The sequence below is a fragment of the Rhipicephalus sanguineus genome, chromosome 6 (genome assembly GCF_013339695.2).
Source record: "Rhipicephalus sanguineus isolate Rsan-2018 chromosome 6, BIME_Rsan_1.4, whole genome shotgun sequence".
NCBI lineage: Eukaryota > Metazoa > Arthropoda > Arachnida > Ixodida > Ixodidae > Rhipicephalus > Rhipicephalus sanguineus.
This window is the reverse complement of record NC_051181.1, coordinates 126,493,177-126,514,926: the sequence shown is the minus strand read 5'-3', so window position 1 is coordinate 126,514,926 and position 21,750 is coordinate 126,493,177. Positions and strand designations below refer to the sequence as shown.

Below are 21,750 nucleotides of genomic sequence, written 5' to 3'. Positions count from 1 at the left end.
GCTCAAAGGCCAAGAGGCACGGGGGCTGTATGCTCGATGCGTGGAACTTTCAAGAACTCAAAGAGCCAAAAAAAGAAAAAAGAAACACCTGTCCACAACATCCACCCTGATTTGGTTTTTTGCCCTGATGAGATACGCTGGCAGTATAAGCCAAGATTGCAAAAGGGTTTGCACAGCTATCAGTATGGCCACTCTACACTTGTAGAAAACGGCATTGCTAATTCATTTATCCAGACTGCCATTTCAAAATCTTGCCTGCACTCATAGGCGTGCGCAGGGGGGGGGGGGCAGGGAGGCGGCCGGCCCCCTGGTCACCTAAGAGGGGGGGATGCAAAGTCTGCCCCATACATTGACTTAATAGGGAGGGGGGGAGGGCACTGTGATGAACCTTCGCACCCCCTGAAGGGGAACCCTGCGCACACCTATGCCTGCACCTGATGATAAGAGACGGGTTACCCTGGTGCAGTAATAGTGGCTACAAGTGATAGTGGCGAGTTGGTGCCCCCGGAAAGAAGTGAAGAAAGGCCACTTTGAGTGATGCCCTATGTTCATGGTGTGTCCCATCACTACGAGTGGTGACTGCTATAATGTGAATGTGATTTTTTCCACCAAGAATAAGCTAAAGGGGATTTGTGCAAGACTTCAGTATTGACAAAAAAGAAAAGCAAGAGGGGAATGCACCGTGAAACACGGCCTTTGATTTGTGCCGTGCGTTAAGGGGGTAGTATAACTGATTCTCTTTTCATGTGAAAAAGTTTACGTAGGCCAGACTGGCCACTGTATGAAAATTCGTCTGGCAAACACCGCACCTTTTTGAAACGTGCTCCGACATCAAATTTGACCTTGCAGTGCAGTCACTGTGGATGCAAGCCGCTGTTTGAACTAGGCTCTGTTTTATTCCGTCACAGGGTACAAGTAACTCAACAAATAACTGAGGCTTGCATTATCCAGAGGCAAGGCTCCGTGTGTCTGTAGACCTTTTTGATAAATAATTGTCATTCCTTAACGTACCTGCCTAATGTTGCACTTTGTAATTGCAATGCGTGCATGGTTTCATTTTGATGGTTTTCTTTATGACAGAGTTATTGTTGTGTATTTTTCGATACTGCATCTTTGGGTATCATTGCAGGCGACGCATGCGGGGTTCCTTACTTGGTAGGGTCAATTTCTTCCTTGATAGAGCAAAGGGTTTTTTAGAACTGTCATTTATAAGCGCGATGCGTGAGATCTTCGTGATTAGAGTTAGTATATATTCATGTATGTTCCCAAATAAACATGGGTTGAAGTTCAGCGCTTGTTCTGTCTACGTCTTCTTTGCCTCCGTTGTTTATGCGCTACTCATTCCGAAGTCATGCATCTTTACAAACCTGCCAAACTTGCCGCACTTTCGATCGGATGGAATTTCGTGACCGCAATGGACTCCCTTCCGCATAAGGCAATCGCGATTAAGGAACTCGCGCTCAATCGCGATCGAAATGTATTCCTCAATCGAGACGGAAAAGCAGCTTCGCTGAGCCGACACAATCGCGCAGTTTGCCGAACGCTTTGTATGGTCATGCAAGTGAAAAACGTACTTTCCTTGAAACGCGCACAGTATAACTGGTACAAACAGTACAACGAACGGATGGCCACAAATCGACCACCGCACACGCACCACACAAAAGCCATACCGAGCACAAATTACGTAAGTGTGCAGCCGATAACACACGCATTCAAAGACCAACGATCCCATTATTCACTCCTCAACAAGCACACAAGTGTATGGGTGTTCTGTGAGCACACGGGCAACGATAAATAGCCGCACACGAACATCAACGTAAGTGTGCAGTCAGTGCAGTCGATAACACACACACAAAAAATAAAAAATAAAACATGCCTATTGTAGGTTGCCTGAATCGTCGTCGTAAAGTTTAGGCAAAAAGCCACAATCTTTCACAGATCCAAGCCAAGTTGCGTGAAAATAGCGTTTGCTTATTCTGACCCGCGTCAGAATAACGAAGCGCTATTTTCACGAGGGTCGGAATAGTCACTGCCCTTCCAGAACCAAGAAGCATCGTCAGTTCATCAGTCATGTTAGTAATGTTGATCACCATAGTTGGCTACGTAGGCGACTTGAAAACATGTTGGCTTTCTATTTTTTGATTGGACAATTTTTATGACGTGTCGTCAAACAAAGCCTTTTCATTGGCTGCCATCCGTAAATGGGCGCCATCGTGCGTTTGCAAATTTGTTGCCGTCCTTTCTCTTGTCCTTTCTCTCTTCTATGCTTTCGCGCGTTTCCTTTTGGCGCTTTTGGTGCTTTGACACGCCACTCTCTCCTCCTCGTATTCGCTTCCTTCTCTTATTCGTTTCTCTATCATCCACTTGTTTGCCTGTGGTTGGGGCATTGCTGGAAGACTCCTTCTTCGTGTGGCACCGCGACGTTTTTTTTCTACGCTATGTGCGCCCAGCGTTGATGTTCCGTGTCCGACCCGAGAAACGCAGCTTTGGACCCGTAAGCAACGGCTAGCCTTTCACACTAGGCCAACATGCCTCTCGAAGTACAGTGGCCCCTTCCAAACGTCAGCCAGCCCAGCAAATTATGGCAGCTCGGAAGCTCCGTGGTCGTTCCTGCCGTTGGCCTGCTGGCAAAACTGTTTCACGGTAAGCCAACGATCAACCTACGTGGTTCGCGAATAAGCTGAGAATTGTAGTAGGTTCAACGACTTGCGCGGTACGTCGCAGGTTAATTGTGTGTACGGGGATACGTTGCTCGTTATGCGAATACGCAGCCGCCTACTTCCTTTCAGTTAAATCGATTGCATTTGTGTACGCTGTGCGACTTTACGAGCACTTACGCAATCCCTGTTACTTTGTGGTGCAATCGGTAATCGCATCTACGTTCTCTTATGGATGTGCTACCCCAGGCGGCGGTTGCCCACAGCGGACAGCGAAAGGATTTCCCTCTGGGAAGTAGTCGACTGTACTTCCGTCCTATTTAGCGGCGCCAGAGCCCTTCTATACTTGGATAAACGTCACAACGTCTTTGGGCACCGCGTAAAGACCTTTCCTTGCTACCAAGGTAACCGCCAAGGCAATGCACCCGCGTGCCTCCCTATTAACCTGGCGTTGCCGTATCGGTGATTTGAAGGTGAGATAAGACAAGGCCGAGCGCGGCGATCGAAGTGATTACCCCCCCTCCCGAGTGCACCGATCTATTTGACGCAGTTTTTAACTTCACGAAAACAGTGCTGACCGGTTCCGAGGGCATCAAACTTCACCCATACCAGCCGCGCGCTTAAAACAGTTTGGTCGTGTGCACCGTAGTGACTTTGGGCGGCTGGCGCTTGAAGCGTACAACGATTTGCATGCGCGAGCGCAGAGGTACAAATTTCTTCACAGCGCTAGATACAGCTGCGAGTATTGAGTTGAGAGAAAAAAAGAATCGTCTACTCCTTATTCGTACTGTTTCTGTGGAGCAACGTGTCCCGTGACGGTGACGACAGAAATTTATGGGATCTGTAGCTGCCTAACGACACACGGGCACCTTTGATCGCGATCGAGCCCCGATCTAGATCGAATTTCAAGACCGTGACTGCATGGGTCCCTTCGTCATTTTGCGCAGATAAGTCAGCCGTGATCACTGGTGCTCCCTCCCTGTGACTCGTAACTGCCTTTGATAGGCGTATCATCAGCGTTGAGCGATTATCTTTCTAAGGCAAGCGTGAGACTAAAATGATAGCTCAAACACTGCAGTATCTGTAACCCAAACAATGGATTGAGTGTATCGCGAAGGCTGTGAGATTGAAAAACCCTTGACCCTATGAGAGTTCCGGTCATGATAGTTCATGTTTGTCATACTTCTCTGCCTCATCTGCTTTGATCTACTTGGTACTGCGGTGTGTACACATGAGGACATTTATAATTGGGCACAAACTCTGTTTCAGAAATACAGCATTGGTATCTGGTGTGAGAAGCATATCGCTGAACACACGACACACGTGCAAAGCTTGCTCTTACACATAGTTATCGTGTGGTTGTTTTATCTTTTTTTTCTTTCTGTTTGAAAGACATTTTTTCTTGTGCCAGCAGCTGTGGCTTATCCTTTGCGATTGTGTTTGTTCCCACTGTCATTTTGGTGAGAACCCGCACACAAAACAGAAATGGCGAAGGAGAATTAGAACCCATGTTGGCAAAACTACTTCTAGCATATCGTGGGCAACACTGTCATCTCGTAGATGAGATAATAGTACCCTGCTACCTTTAGTTGGGTTACAGCGCTCAAGCAATTCAATATGCTATAATTCAGCCTGCTTTTGTATTACCAGTGAGTGCTGGTTGATCGCTGGAAGGGCAAATGCATCGGCACAATGTTCACAGCGTACGCTGATGAAAGTTGAAATGGGACATCGTAATTTTTTTGTTTCTACATTGTTCTTTCTGGTCTGTGAAGGCTATGCCGAAGTGAGGCTGACCTATTAAAAATTTTTCCAGCTGTGTAACATAATGCCAGCATTTTGCTTTTGTAAGTTTCTTTTAAACGATCACCCAAGATTTTAAACATGGCTTTTTATGTGAAGCCTCCGCTTTGGTTGTCCCAGACTGACCTATGCAATGCTGACCGAGGAGGGCATTGTCTGACGCACAACTAATGGAAGAATCCTACTGCGTGTTTCTTTTTTCTTTTAGTTTATGAATTTCTCGTGGCATTATAGGTGTGTCTCAACTTTTAGAGTTCACTCCTCGTACTAATCATTCATTTCACTTTCAATGCAGATTAGCTATTGTATTATTTGCCTTTTCTAACTGCCTCCTACGAGCTCACAAGGCAGAGAGCTCTACCCAAGCCCAACCATCCTAACCATTTTTATTTACTACTGTATTGGGCGTGGAGCCGCAAACATTCTTTCAGTCTTGTGAACAAGCATGCGGTTTTTCATTTTACGAAAATAATCAGGACTTCTTGTGAATGGCTTGGCCAGACTCCTTATTTCCATTCTCATTGCTACTTATTGCAGTAAGAATGTGTGCCACGTGACTTGAACACAGTTTATGACACCTATGGTAATGTTACTCTAGTTAAATCTTTCGTCATTCCATATAGGATGTACAGCAAGGTGTCCTGCATCCAGAATGTGAAACGCAAGCGAGCACTGCTAACATGCAAACACAAGTTGACAGCAAGCTTGCTGAGTGCACTCACCAGCTGTGTCCGTGATTGCTTCCTATTGTGGAGATATGTCAACCATTTAAATGAGTTCCCAGCAAAGTGCATAGGCCTCAGTCTGTTCACAGTTGAAGCTTTATTGCATTATAATTAGATACTTATGCAGGCTGATATCACCTTGTCACATGAGTGTTATGCTTTGGAGAGATGATGCAATACGTCGCTCTCACATTTACAGTGAAGCCATAGTACAATAAAACAGTGGAGGCTCTGGAAATATAATGCAATTCACTGCTGTCACGTCCATTCAAGTGATGAAGGCTACAGGGCGCTTCCACACTTTGCAGTGTCAATGTAATTAATACGTTCAGTGCTCCTGTCTGTCTCTCTCGTATCTCATTTAGAATTGTAAATGCTTGTTAATAATGCATGCGCCTTTTATTACCACTTCATCATCAAGATTTATTTTCATCAACATCTAATTGCATTGCATGCATCAGGAATGCAGTTAGCAGAGCCTGTCACACTTCTCACAGTGGAAGCGTGCACGAATGGAAAGAAGGTTTTTAGGTCACACTCCAGCTGTTCCGGTCGGCGCACTACATCAGTTTTAAAAAATATATATATGATGTTTCTTTCTTTGAATTCTTATCACATTGAGTATGAATACAGGAATTTTAAACTATAATACATCTCAAGTCACTGCTAGTAATGGTCCAACATTAAAGAAAGCTGAGTGGTCATGTGTAAGACTACGGTTATCTAAACCCTCACAAAACGATATGGCAATGCTTGTGGCTTGGGTAAAAAGGGCATGCATTACTAACACTTGACACAGAGATTTGTTTTTATGCGCAGTACAACAAAACGAGCATTAGCAAGGTTTCGTGGGCAGCAGTCGAGAGCAATCATTAGTCTGTGTAGATGTGTAGGGAAAGAGTGTCGTAAAGAAGTTGCCAAGCAGGTAGGTTTTTAGATGGGGTTGTCAATTACCATTGTTTGCGACAATTGTTTAAAAAAAAAAAAGAGTGTAATGATGATCACAAGAGCAAGCGTGACTGTATTCATTACCATAAAGGAAGATGGCGTCACTTTTTGTCTGGCAGTTAAGTTACTTGCCCTTGGCATATTGCCTCCACTTGTGAACTGTAAAAGTATTTTGTTGAGGCTCACCGTAAGCTCACAAAGTGCTCACAAATTAAGCATTGCTTGAGTTTGGTTACAATTTTTCACTGAAACCTACAGCATCATATTAAAGCCCCATGCACAAGGCATGATGTCAGCCCAGTTGAGAAACTTTCAGTATTGCATGTTATAAACATTATTTTTTTTGTGAGGCGCAGGAAATATAGCTTGCTTCAAAGATCAAGTGACAATTTTTTTGACAGTGTAGTAGAAGTAATGTCTTTTCTTTTGAAGTTGAAGTAGCACATAAGGGTATGATGGGAAGATTTGAAATAATCACTTCATAATTAGTTAACAGTGACCTTTCACTAATTACATTGGTGTTCATGTTACAGTAGCAGAGTAGAAGCTAGTTCATGCTTGAGCAATGCCCACTTAGGAATCGCTGGACTTGCACCTGTTTTCGGAATGTCTTTCCCTCAACTTGCTGATGAGACGCATTGAAACTCCATGTGAAAATCATTCAGTCATTAATTATGATGGGCAGTTCATATAAGTGCGATAAAGTTACATAATTTCATTCCACTGTGGAGGACATGTGCTTGGAGTATGAAAAAAAAAAATGCTGCTTATGCCCCTCCCCACTTTTTCTACCGTCGTGTATCGTAATGAAGTTGACGAAGTGGAGCAGCCAACAACGCTTAGAGGGTGAGCGGGTAGCCTGCCTTGCAAGTGTTGTGTAAGGCAGTATATTGTGTGTGCTACTTGAGATACTGTGTCCAGGGGATTTTCAGGAGCGTTAATGTTCATGACTTGGCCGACACACGTGTAAGAAAACTGCTGACTCAGTCTTGTCTGGTAGCGATATTCTGTAGTCGCATTTGCCCTCTTAACACCCTTACACGTTGTCAGTTAAGTTTTGCATTTAGCTATGAAGCGACACCACACAGCACTGTGTTACTTCTTGCTGCGTGAAACATTCATGCCTTGCAGCAGTCTTTTCTTTATTGTTTGCATTAGCAGTTTAGCCTGACTAACCCACCTAAGTCTTCAATCCTTGAAGAACACACGAGGCGGACATTTGGATTTGCATTCACAGCAAGCAATAGAAGTCTTTTAACAGTCAGCAAAAACGGTATTTTGCTTGACTTAAGCTTTTAACGTTTCCACTATGCCCGAGAACTTTGCATTCCTTCGTTATTGGCATGGTGTTAAAGTAACTATGTTGTTATCAGGGTTATTAATGAATTCCCACAGCTGTAAAGAGAATGGCAGCTCCTACAGCTTGCATTTCAGGAAACTGGCCAACAGGTATGACAGGAGAAGAATTTGTTGTACGTGCTTCTTCCTGTTCTGTCAGTTTTCTTTGATGGCTACAGCTGTCTGTCTGTTTATACGTTTCATGAACGTTCAGGCCATTTCTGGGACATGGGACTTGCGTCCCATCCGTGCTGATGGTTTCGCTATCTACTCCACTTCAGATTCTTGGGGACAATGACGGTTTCGTTCATAAAAATTGTACATTGGCAGTTTTTAGTACCTGCTTGGCCCTGTGTTTGAAGGAGACCAGTGTTTGAAAGAGTAGACATTGCTGCTGCCAGCATTCCCAAGAGCTTGTCATTTTAACAAAACATAAACCATTTGCTGAAAGAAATTTGTTGCACTGAAAATTTTTTTTTTTTCCGGTTGATATGTAAGGAGTCTTGAAGAGTTTTGAGAGGTGCATAAGACCAAGTACTGTGTCTTTGAAACAACAAAATGAATATACTGTAAAAAGCTGTCTCAGGAAAAATTCTGCAATATCATCGAGCAACTTCTGTACCAACCGTAAAGCAAAAGAAGAGGTGCCACGGTCACTGTGATAAACGTGAATGCAAAACCGTGCCGTTATGTTGCACTACTGCGCGGCCCAGTTGTGTTATGTGATACATGTTGCTCAAACTTGTGTATTCCAGGATGTCTTGCCAAGGAAACTGACCTATGGCAGCCTTCCCTGAAAGCTCTTGTAGATGTGGCTGTAGACTTATCCACTAAAATAGCTAGTTGGGCAAGTAAGTAAACCTTTGAAGAATGTAAACAGTGTGGATGACAAGTGATATAGAAAAACGGAAGCGCCGACTTGCAACTGCAGTTTCATTCTTGAAGAACGTTGGTTAAGTGGGATGAGATATTGAACACGCATGCTGTGAACTAAAGAAGTAAAAATAAGAACAAGGCGAACAGTATCGCATCAACGAAAGAGGACTGTGCGGCATACATTGCATGTACTACGCTATCGGCATTCGAGATGCATAATTTCTTTTTCATGGAAGGCGTGGCTCGCCAAGGCGTTCGCCACGCCTTCTTCTTTTGCCATTCCTTGTCTCGTCCACACCGTTTCCTTTCTTCAAAGGCAGACTTGTTCGTAGTGAAGCATTAAAAAAACATGTTTAGAAATAGCTCTTCTTGTTCCTACTTTCCTAGTCCTTCGTGTAACTTATGGCTGTCTGTTTTTCTTTCATTTGATGTACGCAATAGAGCCACAGTTTCTTAAGAGGGCACAGAACCCACACAGACCCCGAGTATTCCGCACCACAGGTGAGCTTCCCTCGTGGAACTCACTTCTGCCTCGGTCTTTCGACCACTTTTTATGAATTTTTTTTTAATGATACGTAATTTCGCTTAGCTTTATTTTTTATGCCGCAGTCTCCCCTCCCTCTGTTGCAGCACATTGTGTACCTTGTCATCTGCCACTCTGTTTTTTGTGTTGTGCACATCTGTTATGCAGTGACATGATGACAGTTTGCATTATGCTTTGCATCTCTTTGCTCTTTAGACAAGTTCTCACATGAATGGCACTGTGTGCCTTATTTCTAAAGCATGGCATGTTGCCTGCAGTGGGAATTGTAGCAGTAAGAAGCACTCTCTTTTGTTCATTTCTTCTTCTTGTAGTGTATAGCTCACGCACCTATAGTCCGGAACACTAGTGGTCTAATATGATTGTGACCGACTGACTTGGATATACTGCCTTAACAAGAGGTTTATGTCACGGATTCACGAAGGTTCCCCAGAGTCCTAAACCATAATCATTTATTAACATTTGTTGCTCTGGCTTTTACCACACTTGTGAAGTGCAATTTTTATCAAGGGCTTTATGGTCGATTTCTTATTTGTCACTATTCTGCAGTATTTTTCCTAATTTTATTGGCATGGCTATGGTTTGGTTGACAACACTTGGTTTACACGGGTGACATTGGCTGCTGGCTTTTTTGTGTGGCAATTGCCTTGAAGCATGCATTGTGTGCTCTCAGTGGTCATGCAGGCAGGGGCGTAGCCAAGGGGGGGTTCAACCCCCCCCCCCCCCCCAAATTTTTCAGTTTTGCTTGCGTATATAGGCACGCACACATACAAACGCACGCGCGAACATACATAAAGTATGGTTGAACCCCCCCGAAAAAAATTTCTGGCTACGCCCCTGCATGCAGGGCACGCTGTTCAGCTGTTTTTCGGAATTCATTAAACCTTGGTTAAAATGCTGGCCTTGGGTAGCAGTTTCTATGTGGGTTATGCGTTGAAGCACACTCTTTGTACCATTAGTTATCATGCAAGGCATGTTCTTGAGCTTACATTTGTAGAATGTGTTCAGCCTTGGCTTAAACCTTGAATGCATGTCTAAATCACCTGTTTGTTGGAGCAATATCCTTTAGTGTGTGTACAGCGTGCGCAAAGCAGGAAGCATGCAAAACACACATAGCTTGAAGCAATGCAGTGCATTTCATTGCATGGAATGCATGCTTGCGTTTACTTTCAAATCTTTCATAGGAAGTCCGAACATTGCCTTTTTTCTATCAGCGTTATAGCACTGTCATATTACGCAGTTATTTTCTTAAATACACAAAATATATTGCATTATGAAAGTCGCAGTAGATGTCACATCTTTGCACGCTTGCATGTAAAGCACACGACCAACATGCAGCTGAAGCTTCTGCTTGATACTGCATTGTGAAGTATTGATGTTGTTATTTAGCACACCATTTTTGTCCCACCTACGTAACCATTTGGATGCGTGGGTCTATTTTTTTGTGCCGCACGTATATGCAAATGCTCAGACATTAAACATATTTTTGCACGGGTCATCTGCCTCGGCACGTAACATTCACTCGTGCTTACCGACGTTTAGAAAAAGTTGTGTTTATAACACGCAAAGAAAGGCCCATGCAACAATGTTCAACAGTCGCAAAGCAAATTATTATAAAGGGGTCTTTTTATTGTCGCTACTTTCACTGCTCTACACTGTTGAATCGCTGTATTGCTTCACAGTAGTGCACTGCAAATTACTGCGAGACCACACTGTAGTTTAAAGTCAGTATACCTAAATTTCTTGGCAGTAAAAAATATGAATTCGAAAATAAGGTGTAGACATGCCTTTTTAGGTTCATCTATAAAGAGCGGTAGATGCATCGGGAGCCAAGCAAAAGTAGGCAAGCCCTTGGCTTTCTGTTACTTTTTTGAAGTTATCAATGTGCTTGCCTGGATAGTACGAAATGCAGCTTTTGCAACACACCTTCATCAGCATCCCCATCTCTGCTACCTAGCTTGCTTTTTTTTTTATGCAATCCCGTAGTAGGCTTTTGTCCACTGTGTGAATCCTCGTGCACTTCACATCCTCGCCCTAAAACCCTCGCAACCCGATTGCCCTTCTTACGAGTCATTGTGTTTCATGCTCGCTGAATTTGACGTGTACTTTCTTTTCTCTTGATTCAAGGCTGGTTCAACACAGTGAATGTGTACAACAAGGAGATCCTCATCGATGCCATTGAAAACCGACCGAAGGATGTTCCGCTGATCACTGTCTGCAACCACCACTCTTGCCTTGATGACCCTTTCATTTGGGGTGAGATAAGAGTGATATAATGTGCACAACGTCATTCCTAACCTCTTTTTCTTTTTGAATGGTTAAATCAGAGGGGTTCTTAGTGTGCCTTTGTTATTTGACTCTTGGGCTTTTCATATGTTAATTTGCTTATGTGGTGTTCGTACATCGCTTGTTAATGGGCAGTTCCGTAACAGGTACTATCATTGGTTCTGAATGAAAAAAAATTGTATGCAGAACGTTACTACAGACAGGAACATTTGCCATTTTTAAGCCCACTAGGGCCTGCAACACATTTTTTAGCTGTAAAGCAGAACAACAAATGTACTCCAAGCAAATACCTACAACAAAAGGATGGGGGAAGGAGGGGACAGGGGGCAGATGCTTCCCTGAAATTTTAACCTGACCCCTCACCACCCACCTTAGAACACCAGAAAACTTACCCTGTAACTAGTTCCTTCGGTGCTGTTCCTGCCCACTGAAGGTGCTATGTTCATTGCAGCTGCCTTCCTCGGGAAAAAAAATTTTGGCATCACCTCCGACTCCAAACAGAACGCAAAAACGGGAGGCATCGCTAGAGCCAACAGAGTGGTCTTGCCTTCTTCGAGGCAGAGTTGCTGCCTTGAAGAAGACAAGACCACTTGTCGAAATGTTGGCTCTAGCGACACCCCCCTTTCAAGGTTCTTTTATCTTTCCAAGCAGAACAGTATTACTTGACCGTTAAGCTTGCGCATTGTTCTAGTGGGTTGACGGCAGCTAGCCCTATGACATCATAGCCACAAGCATTCTCATCTGCATTTCAGCATTGCACCTGTGTCACTAATCTAAGCCCCTTGCACGGTCTTGCAGGAATGCTGGAGCTGAAGCACTTATTCCGACAGAAGTGCATGCGCTGGAGCGTGGCGGCACACGACATCTGCTTCACGAACGAGCTGCATTCGCGATTCTTCGCGCTGGGCAAGACGGTGCCAGTGTGCCGTGGGGAGGGTGTCTTCCAGAAGGGCATGGACTACTGCATCGAACTGCTCAACCGCGGCATGTGGGTCCACATCTTCCCCGAGGGAAAGGTCAACATGGTCACTCAAGAGTTCCTGCGACTCAAGTGGGGTGCGTGCTTGTTGCATTTATTTCGTGCTGCAGGTGGCTGGTAGTAGAGGGACGTGGTGTTCATTAATGGGTTTACAGGCTGGCTCTTTCAGTTCCCATTGTGTCGATTCTCGTATTTCTTAGGCATTGTATTATAATGAATGAGATTGCCTTGTAGTATCACTCAAGTCCCTACCCTTTCTGTTTTTATGTTAGGAATTTTCTCTGTTACGAACAGTGAGCTGAGTGTGTCATCATCGTGATGTTATGTTTTGCAACTGTTTGTTGACTCACGACTGCATGAATTGACGTTGTCGAGCCTGTGGTTATCAGTCAGTCATGTATTCCCCTCAACTTTAAGAAGACAAGTCCCCTCATTGAAACGTTGGCTCCAACGACATTTCTTGTTCAGTGACTTCTAATCACTTCAAGCCTTCATTTTTCCCCCTTTTGTTTGGACCTCAGCTGTAATTGCATTCTACTGCACTAAAGGTTTAACTGAGCAGCCTGGCCTGAGATCAGAGGTAGCGATGAAGTCGTATTTTTAAAATTTGCTATTGAAATTTTTAACTCTTTCTGCACAAATTTACAAGGTTTCTTACGTCGGGGAGCAATGTTATTGCCACAAAATCAATGTATTGCGTGCCACTAAAGTGCATTAGAGGCTAAGTTCTCGCTAAAGTAGCACTCTTTCAATGATGTGCAGATGATTCCTTGCACTCTGCAAGTGTTAATATCTCTGCACCAAAAGCAGCTAGAACTAAAAAAAAATTACAGTACAAAACTGCATGTAGAATAAGTATTAGTAATGCTGGTAGTTTTGAAGATGTTTGCTCTTGGGGGGGCGCCCCCTCCCCCCTGTTCCTCCTCATGGCGCCGCCCCAGCTCTCTGGCCTGCGCATAAACAGCACTTCCCTCGGAGGACGCTAGTGATATGCTAACGGTATCTAATGTGATATGTTCTTGTTTTCCTTCCGATTACTGGTTTACATTCTTGATCTGCCCAGAAAGTTAGGTGAACTGATGGGGCTAAGAAGTTTGTACGGATAGTGTGGCTGTAGCAAGCACAGTTTCTTCAAGAAACATGGGAGAGAAGCCTCTTACCCTGCAGTGGGCGTAGTGAGGCTGATTTGATGATGATGATGACTCGTTATATTTGTATGGTATCTTGCTTCAGCATGACAAAACTGTGTAATTGTTAGTAAATGCGTGTGGTAGTATAAAATTCCCCATGTGTCTTGTCTGTGTGTTCTCTGTCTACGTTCGTTAAGCTGGTAATGTCACATTTCTGACTTGCAGTTATCAGTGTCTGTGAGAGTCACCTTCCCATTTGATTACTTTCAGGTGTTGGCAGACTAATTGCGGAAAGCAAGAAGTGTCCCATAGTCATTCCATTCTGGCATGTTGGTGAGTGCTGCAAGTCAATATAGCTGTGCCAACGGCCCAGTTGTAAATGAATGTAATAAATGTCTTTCTTGCTTTCAGGCATGAACAATGTTTTGCCAAACAAGGAGCCCTATGTACCACAGTGGGGACAGGTATGTTCTTTAGTATGCTAACAAAACTTGTATTAAGAATAGAGGATTTCTCAGAAAGAGGGCTGTGGTATTCTGCTGCTAAGTGTGAGTTGATGAATTAGTGTAAGACGAGCAGAAAAATGATGTGGCTGGATTATTAAGAAAATTGGCAATCTATTGTAAGTACTAAGTGGGCGTTCTTCAGTACGGTATGAAGCTTTCAACTTGGAATGTATTACTATGTTGTATCACTGTCACGACACCAAATAATGGTGCAGCCAAAGAATTATTTAAAGAATGAGCACTTTATGTGGCATACTTGGGCCCTGCAAAAGCAAGTAACATCCAAAGCACAGTGGTAGCGGTGAGCACAGTCTTCGGTTGTTGAAATCTGAATTTCGGTTCAAAAGAAAAACAAATTCTGGGGGTTAACATGCCAAAGTGACAATATGATCGTATGAGGCATGCACGGATCAGTTTTGACTACCTCGGCATTGCTGTAGCCGGCAGGGGGGGGGGGTGTTCCATCTCTGGCAGTTGTGTTCTCATTCTCTTCTCTTGTGTCCCTTCATTTCACGATGACCCCCTGCCAACTAGCTCAATTCTCTGTAGCGCTTTCTCAGTGTAATTTGCCACAAATTTTCTTAAAAAGAGAGGCCTTCTTCTTTCTCCAAATAAGCACCCTGTTTTGTTGTTTTTTTCTATTTGTAGTTGGTGACCATTCTAATTGGAAACCCCATTGACTTCACCTGCCTCCGGAGCACCATGAAGAAAGAAAATAAGAGTGCGGTAAGGATGTTGTATAATGCAGGATCATAATTCTGCGGTTCCCTGACCTTGGATTGAAATACGCAATTTCAGTGTGGTTGGTGGTCATGTGGCAAGGCTTTGAGATTGACGTGGATGTGTTTGCAGCTCCTGTGTGTTTGTGAAATTTCTTAGACCTAGGTCATTAAAAGACAGTTCAATCATGTGACCTTTTTGTTGGAACGCAAATGTCTTCATGTACTTGACAGGCCAACATTTTTTGTTGTCTCCCTTGCACTGGAATTTTGCATCGGCTATGCATTTTTTGTTTGGGGGCTTTGCACATTGCTGAAGCCCCATGCATTCAAAGAAATTCTTGCACTACCTTTTTTGTTCTTTTCTGCATCATTGGTGGTTGTTGTTATAGAGGGATGACCACTTTTCTTCAGTGCTAAATTTTAAAGGACGCTAAGTTAAAACTGTAAATCAAGACTGATAAATTATTCTATGAGAGTTTATTGGTGTTAAGGGCGGAAGTAAGTTTTTAAAAATCAAGATCCCCGTTACCAAATTTAATGAAAGTGCACAGTCTTGTTTAGTTTTCTTTGCCGATTCCAAATATCCAATTATTTTGCAAATATAACCTAGCGTTGTTTCTGGAAACAATGGAGCAAGAAGCACTCATCGAAATCTTGCTTTAGGCACTTAGCCGGATACTAGGAAACATAAGCTTCACAGTGGTAGGAATACTTTTTTGATATGCAAACTATTAACAGTTATACAGCATATCAAAGCTTTCTGTTTAAAATGTAGCTAATTAGTTGTTTATTGCATGGACAATTAAAAAAATTGGGGGACGCTTAAGCTTCGCCTCTAAGAGTTGAACGCGATAGCGATATCCTGCCCCTAGGGCTTACTTCGACCACTTAGTGCATAATTCTTATTGTATGTTGTTTAAGAGTTTTTTCAAAGTATCAGTGCACCCACTACGTGTGTGTAACAGAATGAGCGCACTAAGGTGTGTTTTATGTAATGGGTAGCCTGCTTTAAACCAGGAGCAATTATGCGCGAGGAACTTTTCGAAGCTGCGGTGCACCCACTACGTGATCTTGAGGGAATACGCGCAGTAATGTGTGTGCCTTTTGTAATGGGTGGCTGGTTTTAAACCGCCAAGTCATTATGATATTCACATGGTGTGACGCCCGATAGCAATGTACGCTTGTACCACGCAATATTACTGCTATATTACATCTCGTACCGTGACGCCTGTATACAGGACATGTATTTTGTGTAGCATGGAAGTAACTTTCAGTGCAGTTCCAAGCAGAGGCGTAGCTGTGTGGTAGAACACGTGCTTGACACACAGGCGGCTTGGGTTCGATTCTCACTCGGACCCAACATTTTTATTATTTATTTTATTCGCAGCTTTCTTGATTTTTCAGTCACGGACGAGATGATGATTTTTGGCTCACAACCAAAGACACCGACGCCAGCAGCAGAATTTCTGAGAAACGAGCTCTTTAACGCTATTGCATTAAAACATGAAAACTGCAATACAAAAATCTGCTCCTATCCCTGTGGGAGCTCAGTAGTGCAACAAGAATTATGATTCTAGGTGCTTTGATTACTGAAAAACCACACCCGATAGGTTGCAAAGAGTAAAAAATTCAGGTTTTGATAACATGGAGAAACACAAATAATGCTGCTTTTGAACCTCATGTAACACGATATGTTAAACTTTTTTCGTTAGATGATTAGTAGCCACCAGGGATATAACTTGCGTGCCTACTGCTGCAGCATACATCATTCAACAGCCTAATGGCATGAAAAGCTCCATTTTTGTTCATTTAAAATATAGCCTGCTTTTCTTTTTATATACACTCAAACCTCATTATAACAAAGTTACATCTTACACGAAAATAACTTCGTTATATCCGAAAATTCGTTATAAACGTATATTCCTAACACTCTGTATTACAAGACTATTTTTCATTTACTTCGTTATAACCGATATTTCGTTATATCCGTGTTTGTTATATCGAGGTTTCAGTGTAAAGTGCTGCTGTGGACGAAATGTCAATTCAAGGTGTAAGAAACTTGGTCAGTACTTGCGGCAATGCCTTTATGTTACAAAAATGCTGTTTTCAAAAAATTAATTTTTTCAAGGTTTTGCATCTTCAAAGACCAGTGTCCCCTCTCTTGAATCACAGGTCGTTATTAGAAGAAAAAGTAAAGTTCAGTTTTCTTTCTTCTTCTTCTTCTTCCTCTTTTCTTTTTCACTGGTACTTCATCACAGATTTCTGTGCTTTTTAGTATTTTTGCATTGGGAATACAATTGTGATGACAGGCTGCACATCCTCAATCTGACCATCTATAGTGAATGTGCAGAGGTCTATGACATAATGTGTTCATTCACTAGGTCATTAGCTGAATTAGCTGTCACTCATTGATAAGATTCAGAACACTACACCAAGACGGACAGACACTATGACGCAAACATTAGCCTGTATACAGCTGCTAAGAAAATAATGGCCTTCATCTCACTTTAGCTCCTTGTGATTGTCATTTAGTGGGCTTGCGGTCTTGCATACTTGTTATGTCCTTTACCACTGCATCACGCACAAGAGTCACTCAAGCACCCAACGTACGATTGGGTGCATGAACGATTTGGAACCAGAACAACGGCTATCATTCTTATGCTAAGAACATGTGCTAGCAGCTCATCTCGGTACTTTGTAGGGAAGCTTTTGGAGCTGGTCGTTAGACGCTGCTTCATCATTAAATGTTGCATATGCTGTAGAAGTTATAATATAGTGTAGCTTCATTCTGTTTTTGTTAGTGTTGCTGAAGAAAGTATGCACTACAGCTGTGCTTTTGCATGGGAATCATTAATGTACCTAAATCAGCTGAGAAATAGAACAGCACTTTTAAAGCTGCTAAATTAGTACGCCTCACTAACAAACACAAGGCTTGCTTGGAACGCATACCACAGTCACAGAATGAGCTGGAAGGGTGTCCTCCTGAAAGCCTATAGCAAACTGAAGTACTGAACTTCGAAAGCAGGGGTTTAGTAATGTAAAAATTTCATTGACTTTTTTTGACTTTTTGAGTACATCATTAGGTTGACTACATTCGGAGGTCTCTTAGTAACGCAGTTGTCAGGGGTGAACTCATTTATCAAAACACAGAGGGGTCTGTTTTGCAATTCGAGAAGTATGTTGCAAACGTGCCATGCGATAATACGGGCACTTCGTTGTTTATAAAAACAGACTAAACAAGACAGTCATAAGATCATGTCAAACAGCAGTCATGACAGTCTGTGCGCTGCTGTCGAGACTACAAAAGCAACTGCTCTAGCCCAGCCATGAAGAAAGCTATGGCTAGGCTACCGCTGATGGTGATGAACTACTTAAAGAGGAGGTCAGTCGTGATGTGGCCTTGCCTTTGTGATGGGTGGGGTAGCTAGCCGATGGCTATGGATTCAGATGCATTCTGGATTCATTCATGTCATTCATTCATTCATTTTGTTTCTTCTTTAGATGGAGCAGAGAAAGAAGATAACAGACGTCATACAGGACGAGTTTAGCCAGCTGAAGACTCAAGCCGAGACGTTACATCACCTCAGCCTGCCATCGTCGTCTTAGCATTGTCAGGGTGTCGTCGTTGGCTCGCTTGTCTGCGCTGCTGACCGCGGCGAAAAAGCCTCAGCATTTCACGGGTTTCCTCTTAAACATCCACCACTGAGGTTGTGCACTGGTAGAGAAATGGAAGGACAAAAGAATGTGCCGTCTACAGCCCTTAGTCGCGGCGATGCGAGTGCTGAGCTGTAGGGTAGGGTTTGGTAGGGTAGGGTTTTGTGGGCAGCTGCACGGCTTCTTGAAACTAAGTTCGCTGGCGACCATTCTTGAGCGGTGCTCGGAATAACGCGAGAGATTTAAAACTTCGACGGTTGTTTGCTTGTTGTTCTGACCTTACGGACGCTGACCAGTCTTCTCAAGATGAAGGGATGAGAAGACCAGATTGAAAGAAGCGTTGTTGGTCTGTTGTCTTTTCGTGGATTAACCTTGGGCCCCCTACTGAGACTCTTTTTTTCTCATTTTGTATTCATATTTTGTTGTCCCTTCTTCCGTTACGCCTCACTTGCGATGTGTGTCTGATTGAAAAGTACAAACAGGTCATTGTCTACGTATGCTAGACATCCGCAGTTAGGCCACGACATTTTGTAGTGAAGAATGCACTGATATTTTTCACACACCTTTTCCAGTAAGAAAAGCACTTATTCCATTGCATCTACGTGCCCTTCTACTGTGGCTTTTCTTTTTTGTTCTTTTTGAGTTCGTTTTTGTGGGTAGGGGATTCATTCAAGATGGCTAGTTTAATGAATACGAGTAGTAAAGGCTGTTTTGATTTTTCTTGCGCACTTTTCATTGTAAGACTTTTTCTGTCATGCCTACTCTTTATCAAAATAATATTGGGACAGCAACTGCATTCGGTGAAAATGCACCCATATGCATAGCGGGCCACTTCTTACAATACCTGCTCTCAGGATTTCACGCGAGTATTGATTGAGTCTTTCTTCATAAATGCGACGTTTTGCTGTGACCTTGCAACGTAAAACGTGTTTAACTGTTTCATTTTGTAGGTACTTTTTTTTTTTTTCTCTCAATTGACCAAAATCATTCTTTAATAGGACTGTGGAAGTAGGCTTGGAAAAGCATTTAATGTAAAATATTGATTTGGGGAATTTAGTACACTGCAGATTTCATTCAAGCTGCCTGTTTACAAGCTTGTCTGTACGTACTTAGGGATTTCGTATAAGTTGTAAGTATGGTGAATGTTAGTGTTGCAATACGATTCTTGCCATTTTTTAGATGTAAAACACTAGCCAGCAATATGTTCATGTTTTCATTACTTACGTGTTTACGAACACTCATGCAATATACGGATTATTCTGATATCAAATTCGAATTCATTAAGTTTCAAGGATATTTGCAGATAGATACATCGCTGTTAAATTGAAGATGCATTAGTTTTTCATTGGTGCACTGGTGGTTCTGGTAGCGATATTGTGCTGCAGAATGTGTGCGCACGACATTTTATTTTTGGCAAACTTTCGCGACGTTTGTATTATTCCAGGTTTGGTTGCTGATTAATTGCTTGTGTTTTGGGTTTATTCATTGAAGTGAGCTTGTTTTTGTTGTGTTCGCTGTGTTTGTTTCTATGAATTCAGAAGAAGCAAGACCTGTTGCTTTCCCCTCCTGCTTAATGATATGTTACAGCATGGAATGTTGAAAATTACGTTTCTTACTCTAGCCGGAAGAAAAAAAAAACTTCATAAATACGTTCATTCTATCTGTAATCCTATTTTTCTGACGATGCAGTTTTTCATACGCACATCACTTCAGTCATGTGAAACCCACGCAACTGGGAATGCTTTCTTTTTTTATCATGTACTTTATTATCGATTGGTGCCAGCCATTTTGCAAGGGGCACGTGCGCTGTTAGCACACTGCCACTTTTGATTTGGCCTTTTCTGAATATTTTTTAACTTTCCATCGGGTCACACACGTCATGCTTCCGAACCATGTATAATTGGCATTGTCTTCAGTGGTTTTTAAAAGTCAGTGCAGTTGTCTTGCATCTACGACTATTCTTTTAAACTGTGCTGAACAGCACACGAAAACTGTAGCGCATTTTTCTGCAGTCTTTATCAGTTACCTTGAGGAAGGCTGCCGTAAGGCTGTACATGTCTTTTCCATAAGTTGAAAAGTTTATTCGTGACTTTTGCGTCTTCGCTGTTACTGAGGCAGCACTGCAGCAAACTTCCAGCTCTGCTTAAGTGTTCAGTGATAAAATTCCGTTTTTACAGCATTCAGTAATCTCAGTTGCAGAGTTTCACGTGTTTGATTATTGTATGATCAAAAAAAGCTCGCGAACCGAAGACTTCCTGTCGCATTTGTTGAGTCTGATTTTTTAGAACTGTTGCTGTTGATTCTGTCGATACTGTGATATATATACATATATATCTTGGTTGTGCTCTGCCTTCATGAAGGTCGAGTTCTAGCTTCGGTTCAGTCAGTCGTAGCTTTTTTTGATTTTGTGATTCAACGGGCAATACGGTACGGTTGACGTTTGTAGAGACTATGTTTTACGTTATGTGCGTTTGCCACACGCTTATGCATCCATTTTTGTTAGCATAATGTGATTTCAGTACCTATGCTCGCTTAATATAATGTTGTGCGACGTGTGATTGCAGTACAGTGTTCTGCAGTCTTGGTAATTACTTTCTCACTTGCAACATGAAAGAACTTACAGTAAGACTCCTGCCCTTATTAAACAACGCTCCGCAATGGAAGTGGTAACTTCACTGTACCACTTGTTGCATTGTAGTACTTACTTTTGTTGCATGCATGCTGTTTTTTTTTATTTTATTGATTTGGATCAGTTTTGCAACATTTTCAGATTTTTTTGCCTTGAAGTTGTTTTTCAATTGATTCAGGATGCGGCTGTAATTCCATGTTATTGCTGTTCGTCGCTTTCGATCTGATAAAGAAAACTTGTCCAACATTCTTGGAGTCATTTTCTTATTGTCTCTCATTTTGTTGCTTTTGCATCTTTATTGCCAATCTGCATTCGAATGTGCATTCGTGTTCCGCTACTCAAGCAACTCCCTATTTTATATCTTTAAAAATAGTGCCTTGTTGTGTAATATCGTTGTAAACAAGGTTCTTTCTTCTGCCTTCAGCTTGGATCTGCTTACCTTTTTTTTTTTTTTCAGAGTATGTAAAGCTTCATCAGTGAAGCTTTATTTTATTTATTTTTTAGTCTAATTTTACTTCACATTCTTGAGTAGTCAAAAAACACTCTGTAGGTTTGTGAACAGTCTTGTCCATTCTAGGTGCATTAGTTAAGAAAAAAAACTACAGTATCAACGCACATCATAAGAGTACATCCTTTATTGTTTATACGAGATCGCACGGTATTACAAAAGGAGATTCTAGTTGATAAAAATGTGTTGTTTTTCAGACACTTGTAGGACATCCTTAGAACAGATGACTTTTTTTTTTAGCATTGCATGCTTTAGTGCATTGTAGTGACCTTTGTCTTGTTTGTGAATTCCTTTGTGAATTGATTAAATGTACTTATTTGGTCACTAAGGACAGTTGTCTAAATTTCAGCCTGAAGCATTTTAACTGCATACTGTCGTTGAGTGAGACAAAGTGAAAGTGCTGAACTGATTGTCTAGTACAGTACGGAAGATATTGCTGTTCCGGCAC

The 21,750-nt window shown here is 42.4% G+C and overlaps 1 protein-coding gene across 2 annotated transcripts; it reads left to right on the top strand.

Annotated features, from left to right (window-relative positions):
• The first annotated feature begins 2,262 nt into the window (after window positions 1–2,262).
• On the top strand, window positions 2,263–21,040 carry LOC119396369 (tafazzin). Of its 2 annotated transcripts, XM_037663565.2 has the most exons (8): window positions 2,263–2,643; window positions 8,789–8,848; window positions 11,016–11,144; window positions 11,973–12,230; window positions 13,554–13,616; window positions 13,695–13,747; window positions 14,438–14,515; window positions 18,013–21,040. In XM_037663565.2, exons 1-8 carry the CDS (start codon window positions 2,529–2,531, stop codon window positions 18,115–18,117), a joined length of 861 nt encoding a protein of 286 aa, XP_037519493.1. In that variant the 5' UTR covers window positions 2,263–2,528; the 3' UTR covers window positions 18,118–21,040. The 2 variants fall into 2 exon arrangements, with proteins under 2 accessions (XP_037519493.1, XP_037519495.1); XM_037663567.2 differs by lacking the exon at window positions 8,789–8,848 and having other exon boundaries at window positions 2,270–2,643.
• Window positions 21,041–21,750: the final 710 nt, after the last annotated feature.